Consider the following 20,803-nt stretch of genomic DNA (forward strand, 5'->3'; position numbering starts at 1 on the left):
AAACTTTTTTTTCGTAAAATCGCGATAACTCGTGATGTTTATAAGCAAACCCCTTATATCTATATATCAAATTTTTTGTAATTGTCTGCTCTACAACTTTGTAGAACATTGTTACACTCTAAAAAATAACCCTGCAAAGTTAGAAAAACACGAAATTTTAAAATGAAAAATTTTGTTCAAAATGAAAAAATGACCCTTCTGGGTCAATGTAGATTCGAAAAGTACATTAAATTTCCCATAAAATAACATGTTCCAAAATTTTTTACAGTCGAGTAACGGAAAATGGGAGAATTTTTAAAACTTTTTTAGTGTTTTTTTCGATGAAAAATACGTTTTTTTCGGAATTCTGAGTACGCCATCAAATCGGGCGTCTAATTTTACATAAAAGTCCATTTTGACACCAAATTTCTATCTCATCACCGTTTCAGGCTGCAAATTATTGAAAAACACCTCTTTTTTCGCATGTTCAAAAATGGAAGGGGTCGTACCGCCCCTCCGTCACGAGATATCAAAAAACGGACCTCGGATTCATGATCAGGGACAAAAGTTACCCCATAAGACAAAGTTTCACGCAAATCGAAGAGGGGTCGGGGCAACTGCTGTGTGAGTTGGCGGAGAATTACCCTAATATTTATGAAATTAATTCTGTGCCAACTCACATATAATAGTTATCTCAACCCCCTTCGATTATCGCGCAACTAAAACTCTATTCGATTTTTACTTGACGGTAGGGCGGTACAGACTTTTATAATTATTTTTAATGTTCATTAAAACACGCTTTCTATGTTTTCTTGTTTCGATAACGTTAAGAAGTAGAATTCGGATGTTGGCCAAGGTAAAAACCCTTTGAAAAACATGGTTTCACGATTTGATGGCGTTCTCGAAATTCCGAGAGAAACTAAAACTGTTGGCGTAGAATGACCTATACAAAATGTCGTGATTTTCATATCTAGAATCAGAAAACGAGCTACATCATTGTCGGATTTTCTTTGTCATGTTATTACTTGATTTGCAAAGAACACTATTTTTATTTTTTTCTAATTTTCTGATATGTTTTTGGGGACATAAAATGCCAACTTTTCAGAAATTCCCAGAACTGATAAAAAATCTTTGACCGAGTTATGAATTATTGAATCAATACTGATTTAAAAAAATCGAAATTTTGGTCGCAAATTTTTTTTACTATATTTTTCGGTGTAAATTTAAATCAAAAAGTACTTTAGTAAAATTTTGATACAGTGCATTGTTTTCAAGTTACAGCCATTTTTAGGTAACTTTTTTGAAAATAGTATCAGTTATTCATTTTTTAAAAAAGAGCCCATGTTTGCCCATGTTGAAAAAAAAAAAACCTTTGAAAAAAATCTTTATATTTTGCTTTTATGATCCTTGTTAATACGACCTTTAGTTGCTGTGATATTGCCATGCAATGGTTTTGAAACAGGAAAATTGATGTTTTTATAGTCCCACCCAAAAAATCCACCATTTTCTTAAGTCGATATCTTAGCAACTAATGATCCGATTTTGCATGTTAAAATTTGAAACATTCGTGAAATTTTTCGAAACATGGGCACTGATTTTGAAAAAATAAATAACTGCGACTATTCTCGAAAAAGTTACCTAAAAATGGCTATAACTTGATAGCAATGCACTTTTCAATAATTCACTTAAGTACATTTTGCTTGCAAATTCGATTTTGGATCAAATAATGAAGTTGACAAATTTTTGCGACCAGTATTTCGATTGAAAAAAAAAATCTGTACTGATTCAAAAATTCATAACTCGGTCAAAGATTTTTTGACCGTTCTGGAAATTTCTGGAAAGTTGGCATTCGATTTCCCCTAAAACATAGCGTTTTTTTTCAAATCAAGTTTTAGTAACAAAAAGTGAAATTAAAAATCACCAAAGCTTCAGCCGGATGATAAAATACAAAAAAAAAAATCGACCGAAATCTCAGAGAATTGCTCACATACAAAATATTCGAATATTCGAAAAAAAATAACAACATTTGTGAAATAACTTTTCTCAAAAAAAAAAAAAAAAAAAATACACAAAAACATTAAAAAAACATTTTTTTAAAAAAATGCTGCTTCAAGTTGAGTGTCTATTTCCGAATATTTTTTTTTCGAAAAGTTCAGAAAATTTTCAATTATTTTCATTTAATTTTTTTTTTGAAAAATTCAAAGTACACTTATTTCTGTGGACTCCAAAGTTAATGCTTCCCTTTAAGTTGAGCCAGCGCAGAAATTTTGTTTGACGGTGTAATCAACTTTGTTGGTAACTTGATTCCCTTTAACAAAAAACCGAACACTCACGAAAAGTAGCATTTATGGAGAAAGTTTCCTGGCAACACCACAAGCGCTGCTGGTGGTGTTGGTGGCCACCCTTTGTTCTTTATTTGCCTTCGCTTCTCGCTTGGTTTTCTTGGTTTTCTTCATCCTTCGATTGGAATGGGTTGTCAAAATCTAAACGTCAAAAGACTTAGCGCGTTTGTTTTTTTGATGGCGCTTGCTAATTATTTACATGTTTCGGGATTATTTTTCAAGTGAGTGACTAAGTAACGGTTAAAAGAACATGTTGCCGGTAGTTGGAAGCAATTTTATATCTTAAGCAGTTAACCTCTGATCTTGCGTGTGGATATGTGTGCCACCAAAATGTTGAGAAATGGTCTCGCAAAATAGAAATTATGATCAAAAGTGCATTAAATTTGATCTTTTTGGCCAGTAAATGGCATAAATTTGCGTGCTTACTTGAGGCGGTGCTGTTGCAGGTAAGTTTATAGCCTCAATAGTATTTTTGGAGTTTTAATCGAGCATCAAACTCTCCATATGACGAAGATAGGTGTTTGATTAGAAAGGGTATATTTCCCCTAATTTGTTTACTATTCATTCAAACAATGATTTTTTGTAAATCGCAGCAATCTCACATAAATCCTGTACGTGTGTGTTCAAAATGTATTATGTTCAGTATAATAACTATTAAAAAACTAAAATTTGGACCAGAATTGAGAATGTTTACAAAAGCTGCTTATTTTTGTTGACAAACATTTCAAAATGATTCATTTTCATTTTATCTAAATCAAATATGCTGTTAACATCAAAACAATCGATATTTTATATAAAAATTTGCTAGAATTTAAAGAAATCAAATTCATACATTTCTGCTTTGCCTTACCGGTGGATCGGATGCCTATGAAATATTTCAGTGAAATGTTTCACATTTTTGGTGAACTTATAATTTTATTTTATATAACTGTTTTGGCATTAACTACAGCGTTCAATTAAACTTCAAAAGAAAGTTGATGTTAGAATTCATCAAATAACACAGTTTTGGCATTCATAATGCAAACTTTTATCCAAATAATTGATAAAACAAGATGAGGTGTCCGGGTTTCGAAGCGTCCGGGAATTCGAATAATTACGTTATGCTTAAAAAAAAAATATAAAAATTTGAAATTACAAGCCTATATATTCATATTTGAATGACTTTTTTTGGCCGAAAAAAAAAACTTTTCGCGTTACTGTACATTAGAATTTCACAAAATTTCAAAATAGTTTTGATCGAACACAGACATGCTAATTTTGATTTTAAACCCCTGTACCAAAAAGGACCTAATCAAAATAATTTAATGAAAAAAAAATATGATTTCAAACGCAGGAAAATGCTTTTCAAATCGTTTTCAATTGATCAACCTTAAATTTTCATTGAAAATATGAAGTTTAAAAAAAAATATTTTTTTGCTCCCATAAAATCAATCTGATTTTTTTCCCTTTATATTCTACAGTGAGTTTGAGTCAATTTCGCACAGCTTTCGAGAACAAAGCTATTTTTTTACCCAACCGCTGACGAGAAATCAAGTGTCTCCGGGGATCAAGTACCCGAGCATGGGTAAATAACAAGGGAAATGCGAAATAATACCTTTCTCTGGTATCAATACCAAATTTTGGTATTCCTGGACCCTTTAAAATTTGTCTTAAGGATTATGCAAGAGCAAAATGTGCTATCATACCAATTTAAGGTATTGTTTTGATATTGCAAAATTGCAGAATTTGTCAATGGTCGAACACCACATTTTGGTATTCTTTTGGTATTACAGTATTTTATCAAATTCCTGTGAAACTATGAGAAAATTTTGACCAATTATGACAAAATAATTAATTTTGCGCTAAAATGATGTCTCAAAGCGAATGCTTTCATTGAAAACCGGAAATTTCAAACTTGATTTTAAACATTTTTGATATACCCCCTAAAGAAATGACTTGAAATTGTGGAAAATTTTCTAAGTCAGGATGGCACATTTTGGTATTATTTTGGTATTAAAGTGTTTTATCAAATTCCTCTGAAACTATGGGATTTTTTTTATAAATTTTGACGAGATAAATTATTTCGCGCTAAAATGATTTGAAACCCAAAAATGTTAAAGCTGATTTTAATTTTTTTTGTATATACTCACTAAGATTTTTTTTAAAAACTTTGAAATTTCTCTAAGTTGGGATAACCAAATACTTTGAAAAACGAGTTAATCGACATATTATTGAATTTTGGTGAATTTCAATCCATTTTTTAATAACACTTATTTTTCAATCTTGTTATTTTTTAGAATCTTCAAGAACTTCAAGCACAGGCCGTTCATCAATGACAAATGCATTCGATGTGGTGAAGAATATCACTAAGAACAACATGGAATCATCAGGTGAGAAGATTTGGCTGTTGTATATGGATCATTTCCGTATTTTCACTAACTGCAACTGTTGCACTAAAAATGGTATGAAAATACCATATTTTGGTATTTCTTGTGCAAATACCAGCGACCAAAATGTGCTCTTGGTTGTCCAGTAATAGATGGTAAAATACCATGAAATCATACCAAAATCATGTATGTGGAACACCACAGGAATACCAAAATCTGATTTTCCAAGGGCGCACGAATACCTAAAAATAAAACCATGGTAATACCAAGTTTTGGTATTCAAGCAATGTTAAAAAATTCAGAAGACCTCAACTTGGTATTGAAATGGTTTTATTTTGTGGTACTATTTTATCTTTGAAATGACATGGTTTGGTATTATTGTGCCCTTCCACATACAAGACTTTGGTATGATTTCATGGTATTTTACCAGCACATTTTGGTCGCTGTTATTTGCCCAAGTAATACCAAAATTTGGTATTCCTGTGTTATTTACCCCTGCTCGGGTAGAGCTGTGACTTCGGATATCCGGATAATCTGCAGCATTAATAATTTTATTAGAAAATGAACTAACTTATACAAGCCAGCTTTGTCTCACGACTTTGGGGTGACATAAAGATGAAATAAAATAATTTTTCAGGTTTTCAAAAGACATTTAACTTTCTTGCACATGATTTTTGAGCGAATACTTTTATCCGAAAAACTATCCGATTCTTAAATCTATTTTGGGTTCATCAAAAATTTTATCCAAATAATTTTCAGCTCTGATACGATTTTCGTACATCTCTTTTGATTTGGTTTGATTAAAAAGATGAAATCTGAAAATGTGAATTATCCGTATATCCGGAGCCCCAGCTCTAGGATCAAGTCTCTCCACTCTCCCCTACACTACAAATATACGGCTTATTTTTTATGAAAAAACATTTTAAAATTTTGTGTTTTTCTTACTTTGCATGATTATTTTTAAGAGTATTTCAGTATGCTAGAAAAATGTAGAGATAACAAGTACAAAAGTTTACGCAACTTTCCCGAAAAAAGGTTTGAAAAAGTTAAATTGATATCTAAAAAAAGTCACCTTAAGCTGTCTTTTTCCGCGATGCGCAATAGCAAACTTTCCTGCAGTGCACAGTGGATAATTACGAACCTCAATTTGCTAATGAAGCTCATATATTTTGCCACCATGAGAAGTTTTGCAGCCGGAGTTGGCTTGCCCACTTAAATGGGCAAAACCATGAGCATCGCAGTTGGCCAGGGCGGAGGCAACCGTATTTATTAGTTTCAATTAAAATATCATCGGAATCCGATAAAACTAAACAATTTATCGGCGGTCATTAGCAAATGACGATCGACGGCGCCGCCTCCGCCACTAAGGCAAGTGTGTGTGTGTTCACAATGCGAGGGAGTCATCTAATCAATTTTGTACGGTTGGAAGTTTAGGGGAGAGCGGGTTGGTTCAAATTGATGACGAGTTTTTTGTTTATTTTTAAATTTAGTGAATTTTAAAGGTTCCAGAATATGTTGGAAGCTCTTGAAACGTAAAAAAAACTTTTTATTAAAATAAAATGAAACTTGAATAAGCTTAACAATGCTAATATTTTGTCCATTTGTTGTGACAATAATTAAAACCACACGATAAATCCCACAACACCATTAACATTCCCGATGTTCACCGCACTGCAGATCGTGAGAAATTGTCAGAGCGTCACAGTGATTGATTCACGAGGGTCAGCTCACCCTCCACTGAGTGGCCACCGGGCAGAGATTGCATGCGCGCGATGATGCTGTCGCGACGCGGCCGTTGATTAGAATAGTCGTCGGTTCAGCTTTTATTTTTTGCTTAAATCAAGATGTCACGATTCCGCGCCGGCTTGTGGGAAACATTTGGAAGGAATTAGACTTGAGTCATCCGGGCACCGGTAGTTCCCAGATTTGATTTGATTTTCTAGCAATTAGACGATAATTACTAATCTCTATCAAATGTTTCTTTGATGGAAGGCTTCGACATCTGAATTGATGGAATTCATCAATTTCTAGAGAAATTTTCTGTTTTCATGTGGTTTCAGCTTAAATCTGACAAAAGTCGTGATGTTTCAATTCGCTGAAAAATTGATGATATGACCATGATGTGTAGGAAAAAAACTGAGCAGATGATCGTGATGGACAGCATTTTGCTGTCTAGCAATTAATCAAAACCTCATGAAGATAAAATCGTCGATTCCTACTTTGAGCTAATGTAATCAAATGTGTCCAGTTTCATCTACATTGTAATCTTCATAAACAAAACTGTTTCTTAGAACTTCAAATTTCACGCCTAAAACACTCACCAGGCCGTGGCAGGTGGACAGCGCCACCCGGGACTGCTCGTGACCTCGGACGTGGCCTTGGTAGTGACAGTTGTGGACGTGCTTCTTGGGACGTGACCGGGTGCGTAGATCGCGCCGATGCCGCTCCACGACCATTAAAGGCGCGACGAACGAGTCCGTTGACGGTCTGAAACAAAATAAAAAAAAACAGAATCAAAAGGTTGAAGATATATTGAATGATGAGGGAACAGAAAAGGAGAAGGGGTTTAGGAGGGAAAGGGGAAAAAAAAGGAAATCAGATCGAGATCTGATCGGTGGTGTGGCGGCAAGGAAAATTATACACTTGTCGAACGGTTCGTTGAGGGATGCACTATGATGGATTTCCTCGTGTTTTATATGAGTAACCTTTCTGCCAGAATTTCATTTTTTTTCAAAGATGCAATTTGTTTAAAACATTTTTTTCTTGTTTTGAAAAATGTGGCATGCTGAATTCGTCAGTAAATTTTGTTTGCTTTCAATACATTAAATTATTTTGATCTTGTTTCAAATTTTGTGATATAATTAGTTATATTTATTATAATTGTTGTTTTTTGTATGTTATGAATATCAAATAAAGTCATATTATTGTTTAATATTATCTCAACTCTAACCAAAAATATCCAATCATGCAAATTTTCTTTCTTTGCAATTGGCAATTAAATCGGCTTTAATTATAAGTGATGCATATTTTTGGTTTCACGATTTAGAACCAAATTGCATCAATATAATATTCAATCATAATTAGAGCGTCCAATTTCCTGGGGTTACAAAATTCTCGGGAAACGGGAAATTTTCAAAGAATTTCCCGGGAAATCCCGGGAAATATGAAATTTAACAAAATTTATTCTGATCCTGTTTCTGATTAATATTTTGCAACAGAATTCTAATGCACAGCAACTTTAATGGTCAAAAGGAGTGTGAGGATCAATTAATGGTGGATGCTTGTAAAATATCATGCAACTTTGCGAAAATATTATAAATTTTCTATTTTTTTATGCTGTCTTTTAAATCGTACCAAATCAACAAAAAAAAGTATTTTAGGACAGTGAAAAACTATGCTCCACAACAATCAAAATTTGTTTAAATTTGTCTCTGTGACCATAAAATTGAATAGAAAAAAAAATCATGCAAAAATAATGTTTTTCATGGCATATTACTTATTTCAGAACAAGTATTTTCTACTTGTCAATAATAGATAATCATTGAATTTGCCTTAAAAATCTAATGTCCAGCGCTAATTAACATCAACCACTAATTTATGAAATCACAACTCAAAGTTTTGCAATATTTTAAGCGATTTTTTGAAATATGGTTGCATTCTTTGGGTAAATTTCATATGATACGAAGTTGCTTTTTAATGATTTATCATGGTTCCATTTATGGTACGATTTTAGTTATATGGGTATATGGCCTAATAAATTTATTAGATTATAATAATTGTCATAGTGTAAAAGTGGTTGAAATTCAACTATTTTTTTTTGATTTATAAAATTTCTAATTTCAAACAGTTATTTCTCGAATACTTTTAAACAAATTCTTCTAGATTCTTCTTATATCAATTCAATTTTCAACCAATTTGGTCAAAGTAAACAATATGGAGTATATCTTATTTTCAAATGAAAAAAAAAATCGTTCAAAAAGATGATCGAAAACATAATAGGAAATATTTTTTACATAATAGCGTAATTTTTGTTGCCCAACTTATGAGCAAACAAATTTTTAGTTGTGAATGGTTCAGAATTAAAAATTATCAGAATTAAATCTTGACATGAAATTTACAGACAAGCTTCAAGTTCAATATGAGCAGCAGATTGAAATGAATAAAATCAAATCAGGTTCTCGAACTTTTATTTTCTGAATTATTTCAAAGCATTGGTGCCAAAAAGGTAGGAAAATGTATGCTTCCGCTTGTATTTCGGGAATTCGGGAAACGGGAAATATTTTTTTCCGGGAAATCCCGGGATTTTTTTTCCCGGGACGAGAAATTGGATTATTTAATGATTCATTGAAATGAAAGTGATTTTTTTCGCTCTGTCACGGTTTTATAAATTTTCAACGGTTCTGAGATATTTTTGAGGAATATCTATAAAAATTGAGGTGTTTTAGTTAAATTAGTGATTTTCTCGCACATTATATAAAAAACTAGAAGCCATAAGAGTCGAAAGAAGAGCATGATTATTTTTTTTTGGAAATGGAAGAAAATTCACTAAATAGCAATATGATTTTTTTCAAAATATTTTCAACATGTTGTAAAATGACAAGCTCTCAAATACTAATGAGAATCGCGAAATTATTGTTTTAAGTAATAAGATACATGTAACAATATAATTTTGGCGAAGACTGTTTAAACCGGTCCCGTGTGCATGACGAGAGTCGATTTAAAAAAATATATATCAAAATAAGATAAAAATATCAGTACGGTGCAATTCTTTACGCAATCTTTTTTTTATTTTTGTATTTTTTAACCCGGCTGAAACTTTTTTGGTGTTATGGCATCATTAGTTTGTCCATATAATTTTCCATACGAATTTGGCAGCTGTCCAAACAAAAATGATTTATGAAAATTAAAAAAAAAACGTTAACTTTTGAAGGATTTTTTTGATCGTTTTGGTTTCTTCGGCAAAGTTAAAGGTATGGATAACTGCCCACCATTGAAAAAACGGCTAATATCCACTTTTGGCAAAAACGAGATATTAGCACCAAGTGTTAGAGGTTGTTCCAACGCATCTTCTGGAACTTGAATTTCACTGAAATAGTGTATAGACTTGGCTGCCGATGCAAAAAACGTAACGGCTTATATGCCACTCTTATGGGAAATTGCCTTGACGGAGATTTGGTGACAAACACTAAAACGCGTTTTTCTCGGAATACTTGATTTGGCATAATAGCCGAATTTTCAATTATGGGCAGATAAGGACTACACTGAAAAAAATTATACTTGGTACAAACATGTTGGTGATTTTTAATTTCACTTGAATCGCAAAAAAAAAACACAATTTTGATTATTTTCTGATATGTTTTAGGGAACATCAAATGCCAACTTTTCAGAAATTTCCAGAATGTGCAAAAAATGTTTGATCTAGTTATGAATTTTTGAACAAACATTGTTTTTTTTTTCAAAAAGTCGGAATATTGGTCGCAAGAATCAAGAAATTTCACGAATTTTATCTTTATCTTTATCAAAATTTCAAGGTAAGCAAGGTAAGTGAGCAATTCTCTACGAAATCGGCCGATTTCAACCATTTTTATTTTTTGTATTTTTTTATTTGGCTCAAACTTTATGAGGGCCTTACCTATGACCAAAGAAGCTATTTTGTGTCCGTACAAAAATGGTAAATGTTCGAATATCTGTAACTTTTGAATGAATTTTCTGATCAATTTGGTGGCTTCGGCAAAGTTGTAGGTATTGTTGAGGACTATTGAGAAAAAAATAGGTACACGGAAAAAAATTGCCGATTTTTTAATTAACTTTTTTTTTCACAAAAACTCAATTTCCCAAAATACGTATTTTTTTGATTTTCGAGATTTTTTATATGTTTAAGGGGACAAAAACCCGCAAATTTTGAGCCATAGAGAAACATGGTCAAAAAATCTGCCGCCGAGTTATGAATTTTTGAAAAAAAAGTGTTTTTTGGAAAAAATCGAAATTTCATGCAAAAACAAATTTGACGTAATTTTTTTTAAATAAAATTGAATTTCCAATCGAAAAGTACTTTACAGATTTTTTGATAAAAGGCTTGTTTTTAAGATATAGCCACCAAAAGTTTGATTTTAGCGAAATATTTGCAGTTTTTCGATTTTTTAAAAAATAGTGACCATGAGTGACCATTTCTAAAAATATTTTTTTTTGAAAAGTTCAGAAATTTGCTATAAAATTGTCTAAGAGACATTGAAGATTGGACCTCTGGTTGCTGAGATAAAGCGGCTTAAAGAAATAGAAACAGGAAAATTGAACTTTTCGAAGTCTCACCCAAACAGCACACCATTTTCTAATAATCGACATCTCAACAACAAATGGTCCGAATTTCAATGTTAAAACATGAATCATTCGTGAAATATTCCGATCTTTTCGAAAAAAATATTTGAAAAAAATTAAAGCAAGACTATCATTTCAAAAGGGCCAAACATTGAATATTACGCCCATTTAAAATGTTAGTCATGATTTAATTATAAAATACGTCAAATTTGCTTTTGCATGAAATTTAGATTTTTTTTTTTTTCCAAAAATCACAATTTTTTCAAAAAATCATAACTGGGACCATCCACAAACCACGTGGACACTTTTTTTGGTAATCTCAACCCCCCCCCCCCCTCGTGGACAATTGTCCATACAAAAAAAATCTTTTTTGTATGGAGCGTGGACAATCGCCATACCCCCCCCCCCCCCTAAAGTGTCCACGTGGTTTATGGATGGTCCCACTCGGCGGCAGATTTTTTGACCATGGATCTCTATGGCTTAAAAGTTGCGGGTTTTTGTCTGCTAAAACATATAAAAAAATCTCGAAAATAAAAAAATACGTATTTTGGGAAATTGAGTTTTTGTGAAAAAATGTTAATAAAAAAATCGGGATTTTTTTTCGTGTACCTATTTTTTTCTCAATAGTCCTCAACAATACCTACAACTTTGCCGAAGACACCAAATTGATCAGAAAATTCATTCAAAAGTTACAGATATTCGAATATTTACGTGCCATTTTTGTATGGACACCTGCCAAAATTTTATGGAGACTTGTATGGGTGAACCAATGACACAAAATAGCTTCTTTGGTCATAGGGAAGACCCCCAAATTTTGCAATCTTGAGATTTTCTACAAATATTTAACCGCTTTAAAGTTGTTATTTGGAGCTTACTTGAATGCGGATTTTGATTCACAAAAAATACTTTGAACGCGAAATTTATTGCGTTTTTGTGAGAAAACCCCTTATTCATTTCAGTTGCAAAAAACTCCGAAAAATATGTTTAATTAGCCTGTCTTTCGAAAATTGAAAAAGTGTGTATCCTCAGCATGAGAGAAACAAATCATGACTTCAAAATATTTCGGTACCTGAAATTCAAAAAGAAGTGTCCACGTGGTTTATGGCTATCATAGTGTCAACTATGTAGTGCCAAAACTTGCCAACTACATTTTTTTTTAACAAAAAATCTCCCATTATGGGACGCCAGCTTGACGCGACTGCCGCTGGAACCCTACCGGTCAACTTTTAGCTTCAGCTCTAGAGGGCGCCGCCGCCGCACAGTTGGATTTAATTTTCATTTCATTGTCTTTTATGGAAAATTAAATTCATCTCTTATATGGCTGGCAGTGCAGCAAACAGTTCGCCGAAAGGCAAGAGAGAACCAAGAAAGGGAGGGAGAGAGCGAGAGAAGGCAGGAGCAGGAGGAAGCGAAAACGAACGTGAAAATAACTCGTTTTCTTTTCAGAATCAAGATCGCGGGAGCGCGCGCGCGGTTTGTCCGTTTGTCTGTCCGCCTGTCTGTCGGGACTGACTGTCTGTCCGTCTGTGATTGTGGCCGTCGTCGTCGTCGTCGGTTGACCGTCGGTGTGGCGCTTACATGACGAGCGCCGCGATACGTGAGATGCGCCGGCGAGAGATGACCGACGAGTTCAAGACTTAGCGCCGGCCGGGTGGTAGGGGAGAGATGGGTTTGGGTAGTACAAAACCTGTTCGTAAAGTTTTTTATAAAAATACTTTAAAAAATTTAGTTGACCAACTATTTTTTTTTCAGCTCTTAGTGGAAAATCCCTTTCTGATTCCAGTTTCTTTTCATTGAAAAAATTACAATACTTTGAGAGTACTACTTCCAAATTTTGAACACTTCTCTATTAGGTTCAGTATGAATCAATGCCACTCTGAAAGTGTTATTTTAACGGGTTTGATTGTGGCTTTCTCAGTCATAAATCAGAAATTGCCCGACGTTTCGGCTCGGGTCGATAACGATTAGACCATAATTTCCCTTGAAAAAGGCTCAAACCCGAGCCGAAACGTCGGGCAATTTCATACAACAAAATCTTTTGGTCTGTTTTATTTTCTTTGAAAGCCACAAACAACTCGCAACAAGTTTACCAGTCGAAAGCAACCCATAAAGTATTTTTTTGTGTATTTTGTAAAAAAAAGTTTGGGAGTTTAGGTGTTTATAAAATATATTTTGGCTGTGCTCCCCAAGTGCAAAAATTTAATGCGATTTTTTCGAATTCGTGTTTACACTGTAGAGAAAGTTTATTTTTTTGTGGGTTAAAATGTGGATAATGTTAATTTATTCATTTTCAGGAATCCCCTCATATTTTTTTAAATATAATTCTGGAAGTAACTTTCTGACCTTGAAAAGCTACATAATTTTTTAATAAGTAGCAACATTTAAAAACTAGATTATTTATTATGTTTATGCCTCATATAAATGCTTTACCAAAAACATACAAAGGGTATTAAATCGTACTCAAGTAATTAAAACTTTTAACATGGTTGCCAAATACTTAAACCTTTTGCTGCTTTTATATGTTTTTTAAATGCTAATGAAACTGAACATAAGCCGACACCAAGAGCAAAGTTTAAAAGTTGTTTTTCGATTCGAAGTTGAAAGTCGTTTATTTATTTCGGGAGATGTTAAAACGTTAAGACTGGTTCAAATTTTATTAGAAGTTTGTTCTACGAAGGTGAAGGGGATCAACAAAAAAACTTGAAAGTGCCTGTTTTTCGTTAAAAATACCAACATAAACGTTTATTATTGTATTACAAATTGCTTACAATGAAATATTTCAATTATTTTGATAAATATATGTTTTTTCCTCCATTGTTTTGGAAAAATATTGAAAGGAGCAGAAAAAATAAATAAATGACATTAACGTCGGAATCATTTTTATTACAATTTTTACTTCAATTCTACTTTTAAAAATTCTCTGAAATTTCGGTCATTATTTTTTTTTTGTATTTTTTAATCTGGTTGAAACTTTTTTGGTGAATTCAGTATGCTCAAAGAAGCCATTTTGCATCATTAGTTTGTCCAAATAATTTTCCATACAAATTTGGAAGCTGGCAATTATATATGAAAATTCAAAAAATCTGATTCTTTTGAAGGAATTTTTTTATCGTTTTGGTGTCTTTGAAAATGTTGTAGGATAAGGACTACACTGATGCACGGTAAACAAAAATGGTGATTTTTATTTTTTGTCACTAAATCACTAAATTTGCAAAAAAAAAAACACTATTTTTTCCGATAGTTTTAGGGGACATCAAATGCCAACTTTTCAGAAATTTTTAGAATAGGCAAAAAATCTTTGACCGAATTATGAGTTTTTGAATCAATAATGATTTTTTTTTCAAAAATTCAAAATCTTGGTGTCAAAAATTGTTCAACATCATTTTTCGATTCAAAGTTGAATTTGCAATCGAGCAATTCCAGCTCAAATCAGGAATTTTGCTGGTACCTCACCGATTTCAACGATTTTGCCTTCCTCACTAAGGTAAGGCTATAATCTTGCTCTAAAAATGAACTTTTCATAGAAAGCTCGTAGACCCACCTTCATGTATACCTATCGACTCCGAACCGAAAACTGAGCAAATGTCTGTGTGTGTGTATGTGTGTGTATGTGACCAAAATTCTGACTGATTTTCTCAGCACTGGCTGAACCGATTTTGGTCAAACCACACAGAAAAAAAAACAATTCTCGAAACCGTGAAGTCAGTTCAAGATTATGAGAACCACGAAGGAATATATTCACGTTTATGGTGCAAATGCACCATACTCATGAATAAATTCCTTCGTGGATCTCACATTCGTGAACTTAATTCACGATTACGGGAATTGATTTTTTTTCTGTGCAGTTGCATTCGATTTGGTTTAAGGTCTCATACGTACCTATTGATTTTCATAAAGTTTCAATTTGTAGTACAAAAGTTATGTATAGAAATGTGTTTTTGTATTTATACGGATGTTGGATAAGTGACTGAAAATCGATTCAAATATCGTCATGTTATACATCGTTGGTTAGGTAATCGCAAGACCTTTCCAACGAGTCCAACACATTGAAGATCTGGCAACCCTGTCTCGAGTTATGACCACTTAAGTGATATTTGTGTACTTTTTTTGCGGATTTTAAGAAAAACTTGATGCATCACATGGCGAAATCCAGTCTGCAATCCGCTAAAATCGCCGTCTCCTAGCGAAGCGAAGCGGATTTTAAGAAAAACTTGATGAAATTTGTGTCCAAACCCAAAGCATCAACCACTTAGGTGGATTAAGTTAGTTTTTTTAAACAAAGTATTCTAGGCCTTTATAAGCCATTTTTGTGTATATTGAGCCAATTGTATTCAAAAATTACTAGGGTTAGTGAAATTTCACAATTTCGCGGACAGCGTGAAATCCGCGAAATTTGGATTCTTCCGCAAAATCCCGTGAAATTTTATGTTTGTGTGAAAATGTAACGATTCTCTCAAAACAATTTATCAAACTCAAAAAGGAATAAAAATAATCTTATGAACTAGTGTAGAATTAAGCGAGTGAATACTCTGGTTTAATTACTAATATAGGGTTAATGATTTTTGACGATTTCGTGGACGGCATGAAATTCGTGAAATTAATCTATTATCTCAAATCATAACAAGTTAATAAATATTTCATCCAAAAATGCTATTTAATTAATTTTTATTAGTTTTCAATTAAAAAGCTTGAATATATATGTATGTCAAGTTGATATGAACCATTTGAAGAAATGTTCAGAGTTTTGAGGTTTTTAGAAACTAACTAAATTTAGTAATATTTTCAATCGCTATATCAAACATTTCACTGCTATTTAATTTGAAAGGTATAGTTTTTAAAGAAATTAAAAGAATCAAGCTTTGTTTTATTCAAAATAAAATGAAAAGTATTGTTTATCTTAGGAATCACATTTTAAAAACATATAATTTTTTTTTAAATAGAAAGTTAAAAAATGCTTTTTTTTGTTTTCTTTTGTAAAAAATTATATTATTTTTGAAAATTGATTTTAAATTTAGTTTTAGAAAAGTGAGCTAAAACCCTTAAAAATATGTTTAATGGGCTAAATGTCGCAGAAAATTCAATTTATTTTACTCATTTTGACTGGACAAGATTGTTAAATCTTGCTTTGATATGAAATTCAATAAAATGAAAAATGATATAACAGAAAACATTATAGCTTTATTAGTCGAATATTATAAGAACAGTTCAGTTAATGGGAATACGCATGCCCTACAAAAAAAAGCAAAGCAATCCACTTTAACGACCCTGGGTCTTTTGTGGTCTCTGTTGCAAGTTTCTGCTCATTTCTAGGCGTCCGAAGGTTATATGTGGTGAGACACCCAAAACCTCTTTTACGAAAATGGACCGACGTTTTACTTCCCCATCCTAAAGAAGGCGTGATCAGGCAAATCTCGTCTCGAAAAATGCCATCGGGTCCGTCTGGGATTGAACCCAGGCCATACTGGGATTTAGAGGCTACCACGCTAACCACTAAACCACCGGACCCGGACGCATGCCCTACATTTTGTTTCAAAATATATATAGAGCCCATCCATAAACCAGGAGGAATTTTTTTTTTGCGTCACATTCAAATTTAGTGAAGATTTTTTTAGTTTATTGAAGAATAATATATAATGAAGCATAAATAGTAGTTTCTGTGAATTTAACATTGGATTTTCAGAGTTATTTCAATATTTTTCAAGATCCGCGAAATTTGCGTGAAATTTGGTGTTTTGCAATTTTTGAGCGTGAAAAATCACTAAGCCTAAAAATTACATTTGAGTAGGGTGTAAGAGTTTTAAATATTTCTGTAATTTATAATTTAAAAAAAAGAAAACTTCTTGCTCTTGGTGACACCTTTATTTACAAGCAATAATTGTTCCAAAATGGATTATGATGTAACACACAGCTGAAAGTATTTCCAAAACTCTGTTATGTACCTCAAAAGCACTTATTGTATCTTGATTATTCACCAATAAAACCGAATTGAATTGAATTGAATAATTTAAAAATTACTGTGCCTCGAAGCCGTTGCATTGTATCAAAAAGTGTTCAAAGACAAACTTGTAGGAAATTGGACGAGCTTTCTGGAAAAAATACACTGAAGAAAAATTCACGCCACTTCCATGACATTTTCAAATATTTATGTTTGAAAGTTAAATTTTAAGGTGATGCCACGATTTTTTTTCGTTAAATTTTTTTGAGGAAGTAGCCTAAGATGTTACAAAAATTCACGAAAAATGCATGATTGTATGTCTCTCCTAAATAAATACAAAAATCATTTACTGAAACAGTTTTTGGAAAAAGTGGTCTAAATGTCCAAATTTTCAAAACCGATAGTGGGAATCGATTCTCTAGACAATTTTACATAAAAGTCTTCATATTAATCACTGTCCTGTGTCCAATCCTTGTGAAGATGCGGCGGTTTAAATAATAAAAATGTTTAAAAATATGTTCATGGTGGATTTTGGAATTTTCTTTATGACAGACTTGATTTTTCAGTCTCGAAAATATTTTTACTGGAAAGCTCGTCCAATTTCCCATAAGCTTGCCCGGAATTGCTCAATCAAAAAGTACTTCAGTGAAATTTTGATAATTTGCACTGTTTTCGAGTTATAGTCATTTTTAGGTACTTTTTTTGGGAAAATAGTCAAAGTTATTTTTTTTAAATTAGTGCCCATGTTTGCCTACGTTAGAAAGAATATGTTTAAAAAGCTGAGAAAAATCCCTTTATTTTGCTTTTTTGAACTTTGTTGATACGATCCTTAGTTGCTGAGGTATGACCATGCAAAGATTTAAAAACAGAAAAACTGATCTCAACAACTAATGGTCCGATTTTCAATTTTAAAATATGAAACATTCACTACTAACTAACATTTCAGTGGGGCGTAATATTGAATTACCGAAGTTTTTATTTGTTTATGTTTAACAATCAAAGTAAGGAATGAAGTCTCAGAAACATGTTTTCCAATAAAAAGATTTCTGGTGCAATTCTATCGAAAAAAATATTTTTTTCACCCTAAAAACTTCAACAAAGTGAACGTTGAAAATAATCCCCCACTTCCCTACGCAGGGCACCCCGTGGCGTCGACCTGGCGTGTCTGATGGGTAATTTGTAAAGGGTCCAGCCGACCAGGCTGCTGGCCCCCAAGTGGCGACCGGCAACGTCCCGCTCGGCACTTGGGGCCAGTCGAATAAATATGTTTTCTGATTATTAGCAGATTCGTGTGATAAGATATACGGGAAGAGTGTGGGGTTATTTTTGGAATTGGCGCGGAGGGGGTTTGGTGCGGATTTATGAGACGATATGGTCGCTCAAGTGGCGGTCGAGGGGTTCTTCATTAAAACTTTAAATATTTGTTTAAAGGTCACAGAGCTAAATTTAGAAGAGGTACGATTTAGTTTCATGTTGAGACTAAAGATTTGAGCATCGGAATTTGATACTTACTCCAATTCCAGGTGCAGCGTTTGGTCGTCAACGTCGACATGGTAGTGCAACCGCTCATCGACGACTGCTCTACGATTTCGATGTCCGAGCGTTTCACTCTCGTGGAAGTGAACTAACCGATGGGACAGTAGGTCGCCTCGGTGGGTCACTTTTCGCGGAATAACCAGCCGGGCATCGTTCAGGTGGTGAGTGAAAAGACCTTAAAAGGAAAAAAACGGAAATCAGTTAATTTGTTGATTACAAATTTTCATCAATGAATTCACCAAGACTCGTATTTTAATCTCGAATAAACATTTGTAACCTAATGGTTTCCAATTTGTTGGTGTCTTTAAGTGGCTGAAAAAAAGCAAAACCAGCTGACAAATGGCACCCCATAAGGATTAAGTTGTACCGGATGGTGATTCTTCCTGCTACACACTCCAAGAGAGTCGAAGTGGCTCGTTAATTTTCCATCAATTAAGACCTCTCTCACCTAATTCGTTCGGGGGGGCTATCGGGGAAGCCATTTTCCCAATGGCTGATTACCTATTTGTCATGTCACCGGCTGATGCTTTGCCGTTAGGCCCCGTCTCTGACTTTAAACTTTATTGAGCTGTCAGCACGCGCTCGCTTGAGGCACACGCGTGATACCGGGATTAGGGGCCAGATTTATGCTTGCTTAGTCAGAGCATGTTGACTTGCTGGATTTTGACGATTTGGCTGTGAGCTCTGAGGCGAGCATGATGAGTTTGAGATTAATCAAAAGAAAGAGAGAAGGAAAATAAATGCATTCTAGAAACGTCGCTGGAACACCGCAAAGTTGACAGCTTTTAACGAGCCGTAGTGAATTACAACTGACGCTTGACAAACCGCAACCTCGTAAAACATCCGATCTCGGGCGGCTTCTCACCGCTAAGTGATTGAAGACACCTTTTGAGAGGACTTGCTTTAATTGTTCGTCGTTCTTATTACGTCAATGGGAATACTTGTAAGGTTTTCAGAACTGATTTTAGGTTGGGGTACTTGATGCAAATCTTGCTCGCTTATGAAACGTAGACAAGATTTCATAAAAAAGATCATTTAAAGTCTAATAAATTATAAACCGCAGCATGTATAGTGGTTTTAGATTCAAGGTTTTGTTTAAACACAAACAAAATAGATTTCAAATGCTTAGTAGAAAGTTTGTTATAAAAATTATGTTACGACATTGAATCTAAATATTTTTTTAAGACAAATCTCAAGAATTATATATAATAACGTTTTTGCAACTCCGTCGTGAAACTACTACTACTACTTACTTTTCGTCGCATTCTTGCATAACGAAACAGCCTACTTTTCTGTACCAAAAATAACAAAATTGAACAGTAACCCATCCCTAAACAAATGCTGAAAAGTTGAACTTTTCAGCACTTGTTCGGAAAAATTATACTTTTCAACATATTTTTTTTAAATTTAAACGATTAATTGACTCTATGCATGGACGTTTGTCCTAAAATTCTGTTCAAATGGTGTTTTCGGAATTGCAAAAAACGTTGTATGAAACTCTGTATAAAAACGTCTAAAAATTTATCGAAAAGTAAGACTTGAAAAAAACTGAGATATTAGTGCCACAATCTACTCTTAAAATTTAAGCAATACATTTATATTATTTTATGAGGAGATAAAACATTATGTTCAAGCTAACATATCTTCAGTCGGGACTCGATTATTCGAAATTTCGATTCAGATAAACGAAGCATGACAAATTTTTTTTTCTGTGTTTCAAATTTGAGTACTGCGATCCCATTTTAGTCGATTTCGAATGATTGATTGCCTATTAGATTACTCAATGTATTTTCTCAATATTTTATCACAGCCTTAGCCACCCTAACGGATTTTTTTTAATCATTTCAAAGTAGTTTAAGCATAAGTGTCATACTAAAGGTCAACAATAAAAAATAAGACTACGGGGAAAAAATCCCTATTCTATTACCAAAAAAAAAAATTCTAGAGGCCTTCAGATAATCAAATACTTCAAATGGTTTCATTAGAACTAACATTTGATATGTTCAAAAATATGTGCTGTATAAAAAAATGATTTTTTTACCCGATTTCTTTCCCGATTCTTTCGAACAAGTGGTATAACTGTATTTAAAAAGAATTTTGATTTTTTTCTCCGCTTTTCAAAACTGAGATTCTTTCGAATAAATGGCAACACTGCATCATTTTTTTATTCAATTCAATTCTTGTTTATTTCTTGTACTAAGCATAATACATTTTGTTTCAACTTATAAACTAGTGTAGAGTTAATGAGATCCTTGCAGCTACAGCATTATCAGTAATCATTGGATTAAATTAATTTGTTATAATAGGTGAGATTTAACGAAAGCAGAAAA

At 33.1% G+C, this 20,803-nt stretch overlaps 1 protein-coding gene across 5 annotated transcripts in view; it reads right to left on the minus strand.

Annotated features, from left to right (window-relative positions):
* Positions 1-20,803, minus strand: part of LOC120419999 (A disintegrin and metalloproteinase with thrombospondin motifs 7) — a 128,644-nt gene that overhangs the window by 57,690 nt on the left and 50,151 nt on the right. For all 5 annotated transcript variants that reach the window (XM_052709294.1, XM_052709297.1, XM_052709295.1 and 2 more), the window contains 2 exons: positions 18,450-18,648; positions 7,009-7,174 (listed from right to left, as the gene is read on the minus strand). In XM_052709294.1, coding sequence (XP_052565254.1) covers positions 7,009-7,174; positions 18,450-18,648 — 365 coding nt within the window. The remainder of the gene's footprint in view (positions 1-7,008; positions 7,175-18,449; positions 18,649-20,803) is intronic.

Source organism: Culex pipiens, chromosome 3 (genome assembly GCF_016801865.2).
Source record: "Culex pipiens pallens isolate TS chromosome 3, TS_CPP_V2, whole genome shotgun sequence".
Lineage (NCBI taxonomy): Eukaryota > Metazoa > Arthropoda > Insecta > Diptera > Culicidae > Culex > Culex pipiens.